Here is a 10,068-nt window from a genome sequence, read left to right as displayed (position 1 = left end):
TTGTATAAATGTCTATAAAGCACAGCTTCCTTACATACTTAAACAATATATATAGAATAATATTTATATTGTAAACTAAAGTTGACAGCTGAGATAATAAAAAGTATTATTTAATTTTTTATGGAAAAAAATTACTTATCGAGTTTGGAAAATTATATTAATCTTTAACAATATCCGATATCAAGCGCAACAGATCATAATTCACATTGCACTCCTCGTGTCTCGATGTTTCAAAAAACAATCAATATGTAATCAGAGTATAACAAGTCATATGATTTGCGTACTATCAGAAGAACGATTATAAAATATTTCATAATAAATAAAAATATCTTGTCATTGATCTGTTATTTATAATTTATTGTATTTAGATTATTTAATTCGACGAAATATAAACAAATCTTGGAACTGTGCTAATGGCGGTCCACGTCGGTATTCGGTGCCATGGAAAACGTGTCGACCCACGCCCAGCTGACACAGAGCAACAACTGACAGATGTGACAGATATATACTTTTTAACTATCAACCTTGATATATTAAAATATTTTTTAATAGTTTTCTTTTTATGCATGGCAATAAAATAGAAGGAATTAAATTTCAAATCTAATTTATACAAGTTATTCTACATACTCAGCGATTTATCATAAGAACAATACAACAGTTTAAAAGTAATAGCTAAAATCATGATTCATTAAATAATATGTAGGATGCTGATGTTCGCGATTATTCCAATGATTCGCAACACAAATACAACACCTGTTTTATTCTTTGGCCCGTCCACGCTCGCGTACACGTGACCGTAGTTCCCCGCACTTTACGTAACGTGAATTAACGTTGACCGGTTGCGGATGTTTACATATTATTTCTTAAAAAACCACAAGCTGAAAAGCTAAAATTACCACCATTTATATGGTACAAGTTAATATTAACATAAAAAAATATTATGAAACAATATTTAATTTAATATACTTGATTCATTAATTGACTCATTAATATACTTAGATTATAAATATATGTCCGATATATTTTTATCATTATACATTTTTGATTTTACTCATAAACAGCCCAAAATTTACTATGTATAAAGTACATGCTTTGAACATATACAACGGATCCACGATATGCTATATGATACGGAATCGTAACAGTTTTAAAATAGCTTGTAAATGAAAAGAAATTAATTGTCATCCTGTTTTAGGTATTACTATAAGTTGAAGTCTTCTACTTTGGAATCGTCAATCACCCTGTGGAAAAAGTCTTATAATATCTGATACAAAACAGCTAACTAACTAATTTATCATTTAAAAAAATATTTATAAGATTGAAAAAAATTTCTGATACAGATTTCTATAAGAATCTATCAGTTATGAGAATTTATGAGACCGTTTCCACAGGGCACTTCCTATATGTTGTAATTTATTATATATCGCTTGATGTTTAGTGAATTGCCTAGTATGGGAAACAAAAAATCTTAATGACTGCTTAAAATAAACTACTATTAAAGTGTTTTTAATGGACATTGGACGAAAGCATAATTAGTTACAATGATGTTAGGTTTGTTACTTTTCTATACCGTTTTAAGATATGTTTATGCCGTCTTAAAATACAAAACCAGAACATATATGTATATTAATAAAATGTAACTTTATCTAATAACTCGTAGATTAGTCCAGATTCCATACAGTTTCAGTGAAAGATGCAAGCGACTCTCAGGCCTTTTTTGTTTAGTGGTTCACTACTAGAACCTTACCTAAAGATCTGTGCCAAGGTTTTCGAACTTAAAAAAAACTATTAACAACAACGAACTTTGACTCATATCATGGGTTTAAAGTTTGGTGTCAAGTTTAATTCAACTCATTAATGACCTTCATCAGTGCAAATGTCATGCAGACAGTAAAATGGAAATCACACAAAAGGAATCGGTCATTACATTGCTATAAATATATAAATTGTAATTTAAAAGTAAAACATAGAAAAAATATGGTTATGATTCGTCAGCAGTGAGCTCACTATAAAAGTAAGAGCAGACAATAAATAATTGTTTTGTATAGTCTGTAATACTTTCATTATTATAAAATAGTCTTTAAACGTAATAATTAAATATTACATAGTTACAATCTAATATTTATATTAATTAAATTTTAATTTTCACTGATATTTGACAGATAAATTTAAAAATTATATTCGTGTTCCTGAACGCTACTTCTTACCGTCAAACATTCAGGATTAGACAAGTAATTTTCACAAAAGGCGTATTTAATTTAACTTTTTCGGAAGTATTACTGTGGACTATTTACAAAAATGTTAGCTTTGATCAATCGTATCCTTGATTGGATTAAAAGCTTGTTTTGGAAGGAGGAGATGGAACTTACCTTGGTCGGCCTACAATATTCGGGGAAAACAACTTTTGTTAACGTCATTGCCGTATGTATTATCAAAAAAAAATCCATTTTATATACCTAAGTACATTTTGATTCAGCCTCATACAAGTTTAAAGACAAAAGATACGTCATAATCTTTTTAAACAACATATGATTTAGTGATATTATCACTTAAACATAATATTCTGCATTATAATTTGCATAGTAATTTATTCCCTGCATATTTACAATATAATTCTGGAAGACGATCTAAGTAAAACAAAAGAAACATAATTTGCGTTCAAAAATCAGTGAAGTCTCAAACAACAAATTTAATAAGCTGGTTATGTATCAAAATATTCAAAAAAAAATCAATAATATTAACAATTTCCTACTATATTAAACCAAGAATAAATTTATATAAAGCATTTTACTTAACAACATGAGTCACTCTCCACTACATGGTGTTAATCTGAAGAACATTATTTATTTATACATTTAAATAAATATCTTGTACCATGTAATACATATTTCCCACTAATGAAATGTTTACTTAAATTTGTGAACATTCAGTTAAAATAAGAGGTCAAAAAAATTATGAACTATTGATGTAAGGCAAAAGTAATGTGTTCCAATTTGTCATAGTGATCTAGCTTCCGTTGTATTAGAAAATAAGGCTCATCCAGATAAAGGTATCTTTGTGAATATTTTGAATTCTATCCATCAATATAAAATAGAGCTGACATATTTACATTTTTGTCTACCAAACATATTAATACAGAAGTCTTCGTTAGTGCAAATTAATATGAAATAATTTTATAAATTTTTGGAGGTAGATGAAAAATAAAAAGACTTATTGATAGACACAGTCTTGTCTTGCCAGGATATAGATGTCAAGTACCCGCCAAAGATTTCAGTAACTTAGTGACCTTGTTTATTACCTCTCAGTGAACAATCTCAGCAGTATCAAAGTTCTTAGTCTCTACTTGCAAACCTTGTTCATTCAAAAATCCCTCTTTACATAGTTCAGTATAATATCAGCACATGACATTGGCGAAATCTATAAGGAAATGCCACTAATCAAAAATAAGAAGAAGACCTTATTTATTGACGGTTACTACTTTACACAGCTCAGTTAAACACACCCGCTATTGGTTAAATGTACAAAAGGGAATAGTAAATACCAATAACTCAAGGAGTAGAATAGAATAGACGTCGAGTAATTGAAACTTGACTAAAATGTGAAGTTTAAAACTTGAGTCATGTCAGAGAAAAGTACAATACATCGTATTAACTACCCTTTTTGCTGTCTTTCTTGTGTTTTGTGATATATTATAATTTCGTCATTAACACATACAATTTTACCTAGTTTTACACTATGAAGTATTTAAGCTAAGCAAAGAGGTTTGTTGTGATGACCATAAAGGATGAGAAATTAAGCAGTATTAAAGTTGATCCGATATCATTTAAGAATTTAAAAAGCTGTGATCTTGATCATTATTCCACATATAATAGTATTTGCTGCAATTTTTTTCTTAAAGTATAATATATGCTTGGACATATAAAAAACACTAATTTTTCACTTACATTCTTCTTTCTTACATTTTCTGTACATCCTTATATGTTAATATCTGAATATCATAGACAGATATGTTGCCTATACACTCTGGAGTGTTCTATATACATTAACTCGGTATATTTTATTTTCAGTCCGGTCAATTCAGTGAGGACATGATACCAACCGTCGGCTTCAACATGAGAAAAATAACCAAAGGAAATGTTACTATTAAAGTAAGTCTATATATAATGAAGATTACAATGGTCTGTCTGTATGATGTGAACATTCAATAATTGTAGTTTTTACCTTTATATTTTTAAATTTACATATACATACAAAGATTTTTCAGTTTTCAATAACTTAAGTTATTAGAGTAGTGTGCGAAAATTTACTAAGGAGGAAACTGTAATATATATGCTCTATATATGTTATGAAGATATCAAAATAGAATAAGCATATTCGTAAATTTTTATTTTATATGAACTTTTTTAAAGCTACGAAAAAGTGTCCCATTAAGTTACATTCCGTTTGACATTATTACATTAAATAAATTTGTTTGTTGTTCTTCGTTATGCTGTAAACCAAAATCTTCTAAACCAATTTTGATAAAGTTTTAATTATTTTAGTACTACTGGAATTAACATACAGGTTAAATGAGTGATAAGAATACTGTATATTGTATTAATATAAGAAGAAACTAAAGAATTCCTATAAGACAAATGAAATACGGTTCAAGTGCCATCGAAGTAGCGCCATTAGTGTTGGGAATGTCTGTTTTTATATTTGATATTTTTTTTTAAATAAATTTCATTATATTTTTACCAGATATTTATCAAAATATATTTTGTAAGATAGAAACCGTCACTTTAATTAAGTTAACTTGACAATAATTATATCGGAGAGACTAAAAAAACAATGTCCTAATATCCGTTCCATATTCTGTACACTTTGTGTTATGAATGACCGATTGTTGCTTCAACAGAACAGCACATTTGTATTATTGTGAGTAATGTGATCATAAACAATGGCGTTTATAAGTTAACAGGAATTTTAATTCTCACATCGAAGGCAGCCTGTCACTTTAACAGAGGAAATATTGAAATTTGAATTGTGTGTTGATAATTTTTATCACAAGTATAACATAAATCATTGATTAACATGTTTAAAATTAATTTTATATTTAAATATGTATATATTTTTGTTAATTGAATGTCAAAATAAAATATTTTTTTTGTTTTATTTGTTGTTTTTTTTGTTATTAATGTTACATATGTTGTTATTTCAGGTGTGGGACATCGGTGGCCAACCACGTTTCCGTTCCATGTGGGAGAGGTATTGTAGAGGTGTGAACGCTATTGTGTAAGTAATTCACAGTTTCATATTAAATGTATTATTTATTGCAACAAATATTTTGTAATGATAATATGATAAAAACTACACTGAGGATTTTAATACAGTAAAGAATAATTTAATCATTCCAAAACTTGTTTGGGAACATTGGATCCGTATGTAATGGGTGTACACACAAGTATAAGGACATTGTAAAAGAAAAAAATATATGTTGTCTCTGGACAATTCATGCCTCACAATCGTCACCATTATAGAAAAAAATTCTATACATCAAACAGATTGGAAAGCAATTAGGAATTTTCTTCTAAAACACTTCCTTAAGAAACATGGAAAAATTTATGCTAACAACATATATTTATTTATAAGTATCAAACTAATATTATTCACATTGTCTAGACTCTACAGTCTAGAGCATTATTTATATCATTATCAGTGGTCTATTGGTTTAGTTACATGGTTGATGCCGCTGATCCCGAGAAGATTGAGGCCTCCCGTAACGAGCTCCACAATCTGTTGGAGAAGCAACAACTGACTGGTATACCGGTTCTGGTGTTGGGGAACAAACGGGACCTACCGCACGCTCTCGACGAACACGGGCTCATTGAACGGATGTAAGACACACGTGCACACACACACATACATGAAAATCTTGTCATAGCACAGCGGTGAATAGAGTCACATGATCAGTCAATGTTTCCTTATTTAAGTCACAAACATATCATCAGTATATATATATATATATGAAAATGATTTTATGTGATTTAAATGTATTACAGGAATTTGTCAGCCATTCAAGACCGTGAAATCTGCTGCTACTCCATATCCTGCAAAGAGAAAGACAATATCGATATAACCCTTCAATGGCTGATATCGCACAGTAAGTCGGGCTCCTCGCACTAATAGGGCTCCAGCACCGGCCCCAACAGTAACATGCCGCGTGCACTCCGAACAACGGCCCTAAACCGCCAGTTGATACTGTAAATTATTTTCTACTACATGTTAAACTTTAAAAATTTCAATAGCATAGTGTTTTGCATCGTATCGGATATCTTTCCTAGCTATATAGGCTATAACTAGTAGCTAGAGCTCGCTGCATAGATAATACAGCATTTAAACAGCATGTCGTCCGCGGTGTCGACTCGTTCACTAAGAGTGCGCGTTCCGTGACCCCGTACACTGATCGAAGCGAATTGCACTTTCAATGGAATTGTTCTAACGATTTCATGCCACGATACGTCACTGCTGCACTGGTGTGTGTCTTCGCATTGAATTACACTTCAACTTCAACCGTCATGTAAATAGTACGCTCAAATAACATTATTTATGCGCAAAATATAAATGTCGAATTAAAAATGGCGACTTTATTGTCTATAGTGTCTGAATTGTAATTCGATGAGGAAGTAATCTACTGTATTTAGTTACGTTCGTTTGATCTAGCTCGAGTCGGTGAACGATGTGTGGCGTGTTTTGCTTCCACGAATGACTTGTTAGTGCCAAGTGTGTTTATCGCTTTATTATAATTATTTTTTATGAATGCAAAATATTGCCACAACAAAAATCCGATGTATAGCGACTGATAGATTATATAAAGTATTCAAAATGGTAACACCATATTTCGGTCTGTTAAGGAAAGTATACTGACAAATCAGTTTATCTATCAATAAATGGCTCTCAATGTTAAATTTATAATAATTTGTTATGAAAATTGTGTTACCATTAAAAATATATCGTGTATGTATGCATCTACCGGTTGCAATGTCAGGGACATATATATATACTATAGTGTGTCTAGATTTTTAATTGTTAGCATATATACATAATAAATATACTTATCTCATATTGTTAGTTAAAATATAAGTTATAATATATAGCGTGAGTATAATTTCGCTCTATATTAGTTGTACATAAACTTGAAGAAAATTTTAAAAAAAATTATTTAATCACATTAAAGATACATTTTGTTTATTTTTTTGTTATTTTTTTTTTTTGCTATATTTCATTATATCTTTCCTAAATCTTGTCTTGTTTTTTTTTTATTATACGTCAGTGTCAACTGTCATTTAATACGATTAGAATGATCCGAATAAACGGTGAGGTTAAATTTTTCACGTTCTGTACATAAACTACAAAGACATTAGAATGTAATATATGTTGTTCTGGTTGATGATTTTTTTTTATACAAATTGATAAATTGGCAATGGATTTAATACATAAAGGAAACCGTAATAATTAAATTAACTATTTAAACATTGTTCGTTTCATTTACAACACTAGAAGATGACAATGTATTAATTATTATTTCTATGATCTGATTAAGTATATTTTGTAATCTTCCGATCAATTTAACATGTCTGATTAAGTTATTTTTTTTTTAAATATTAACCTAAGCTTTTAACTTGGCGTTTTGAATTAGTTGTCTGAATGACAGTTAAAATTAACTGACATTTGCATCTATATTGCAAAAAAATATATAATACAAGTACGCGTTTGACGGCTTCAGCAAGAGAATTAACTTAAAACTAAAATGTAACGTTTTATTAAAGCTGATAAAATCGATAAATACATCTATATTACCAAAATGTCATTTTGGGCAACTTATTGAATGACACTGAAGAAAGTTAAGGCTGTGTATTGATTAATGTGTATGTTTATATATTTGCACCAAGACGTCAAAAGTGGCGCGTTAACACAAATTATCATAGAATGAATAGTGGGTTCAGACTTATCTTGGTAATATAGAAAAGATAGAAATCTTTCAACATTTTAAAGCAGCTCACTGTTAAATAAATACTTTTTGTTTAGCGCAATCGTAATTGTTAAAAACTTTAATTGTAATTGTGAATGGTATTTCAAGCCATATCATATCGGTGACCGATTGATGTGTATGTCGTTTCTTTGTGTTGATGTCGATCGGCATAGTTTTGAGGAAATATTAAATTATGTTCTAGTATTGTGTTTTATTCTTAATATTTACTCCGCCTCAAATGTTTAGTGAGTAGCCGATAAACCTTTTTGGATAAGTAGGTACCCCAACCATTTGTTGTCTACTAAACCCACATTATAGCTGGATACTGTGTTTTTATTTCAAAGGTAAACAAAACTCAGCTCATTTTTCACACTTATCAAATTAACTGGAACCATTAAATATTTAATGATGTTGTGTTTCGGGCTCAAATAACCAAACAAGGTTTCCCACAGAACATTTTAACAATATCCTGTCACTCCAAAAAATTTTATAATCATAAATTTTCTATAATATATTAGATTTGATTACTATGTTAAATTAAAAATATCAAACAAAACCAAAAGATAGTTTTAATTTTGTTATATATGAAATAATATAACAAAATCATATCTAGTCAACAAATAGAATTGAGTCTAAATGACCTACAAGAGTATTCCTTCTATTTTCTATAAAATAAATTCTAGTAAAGGAAATCCTAATTTGTTATAGCAAAATGTAACATGTAGGTCTAGAATCAATTTTTTTAAATAGGTCTAAGTCACATTATCCACACAGTCCATGTTTTATTCTGATAAAATTCATTTTTAAACTGACTTTTCTTGGGTTTCTTACAATAAGAATCAACACAGAAACAATCACTTAACAATATAAGAAATAAAACATTTAAGTAAAAAAGCAACAACATCTTCATATATTTTAAAACAAGCTAATTTAGGAGTAATGTTTTTATTTATAAATAAGCATCTAAAACCTTGTATTATTATTGAACTTGTATGCAAGTAATTATAACTTTATACTTGTACACACTTAATATATTAATGATATCTTTAAAGTAGTCTGTACTGGAAATAAGTGGACGCCGTGTTGTTGTTTTTGTTCTTTTTATAAACTACTCCCCAGAAACAATAACTAAAATAACCCGTTAATAGTTGTTGTTATAAAACGCTATGTCTGAGGAAACATATCAAAATATTGACACTATAATTTTCTAGAGGTAAATCCGAATACAATGGTCGTAATTAAAAATTTAAGTTAGTTTGTTTTAACAATTTTAATAAACTTACGCTATCTTAAACGGCAAAGTAGAGATTTAACATTGGTAGGAAAACTTTTATTCAGACGGATGATGTATTGCAACTAATATTTAATTCTTATCGTCGATGAGTTATTGAATTTTTGTGACATAATTGCAGGCCTCATGGACAACCGCTTCGCTTAGTGAATAGTGAGATTGTAATTTTGATTTTTGACATAGATGATAGAATTTGCAATTCAACAGGACAAACCAGAGACAAATAAATCTATTAACTATTGTATTTTTAAATGAACTTGAATTATCAGAGTTGGAATCAAATTTTAATTTAACATAAAGATAAATTCTTATATATTTCCAATTCCTTTTATTTTGTAATCTTTTACACCAATATTTAGTAAACTAATTTTTATATAGGTAACATTAATATAACATAGTTACAGTGGAACCTTAACTAGCTGATATCTTTTATTTCGTCCGCAATATTTTAACTAAAAAATTTGTGTTTGCAAAAAACATCTCTGAATATGTAATCCTAATAAAAATTGTTTTTTTCCTAAATAGGTAATAAGTTTATATTAAGTGAAATAATGCTATACTGTTTAAAATGTTGGTCGTTTCTAAAAAATAAAACAAAGAAATAAAATATTGATACTTTTTACTTAAATTGTCTCTGGTCTTAAATATACACTTTTTTGTTTTGTAAACATCCGTGTAACTTGAATCAGTAGTTTATTAACTAAAAATGTTGTATATAATTTAATAATTACGACATAGTAAATAAAATAAGATAAATGTCTTACGT

At 28.8% G+C, this 10,068-nt stretch overlaps 1 protein-coding gene across 1 annotated transcript; it reads left to right on the top strand.

Annotated features, from left to right (window-relative positions):
* Positions 1 to 2,195: 2,195 nt before the first annotated feature.
* On the top strand, positions 2,196 to 8,215 carry LOC116765548 (ADP-ribosylation factor-like protein 8B-A). The gene is made up of 5 exons (XM_032655046.2): positions 2,196 to 2,421; positions 4,068 to 4,148; positions 5,201 to 5,274; positions 5,715 to 5,876; positions 6,042 to 8,215. Exons 1-5 carry the CDS (start codon positions 2,299 to 2,301, stop codon positions 6,163 to 6,165), a joined length of 564 nt encoding a protein of 187 aa, XP_032510937.1. The 5' UTR covers positions 2,196 to 2,298; the 3' UTR covers positions 6,166 to 8,215.
* The last annotated feature ends 1,853 nt before the right edge of the window (positions 8,216 to 10,068 follow it).

This window comes from Danaus plexippus, chromosome 11 (genome assembly GCF_018135715.1).
Source record: "Danaus plexippus chromosome 11, MEX_DaPlex, whole genome shotgun sequence".
NCBI classification, from domain to species: domain Eukaryota; kingdom Metazoa; phylum Arthropoda; class Insecta; order Lepidoptera; family Nymphalidae; genus Danaus; species Danaus plexippus.
The sequence above is the reverse complement of the archived record's forward strand: the minus strand, read 5'-3'. Positions and strand labels throughout refer to the sequence as shown.

Excerpts from the sequence above, each read along its gene's own strand:
- LOC116765548 (XM_032655046.2), top strand. The coding sequence starts at position 2,299 with ATGTTAGCTTTGATCAATCGTATCCTTGATTGGATTAAAAGCTTGTTT. Across the intron at positions 5,275-5,714 it reads AGAGGTGTGAACGCTATTGT|TTACATGGTTGATGCCGCTG; the intron begins GTAAGTAATTCA and ends CTATTGGTTTAG. Across the intron at positions 5,877-6,041 it reads CACGGGCTCATTGAACGGAT|GAATTTGTCAGCCATTCAAG; the intron begins GTAAGACACACG and ends AATGTATTACAG.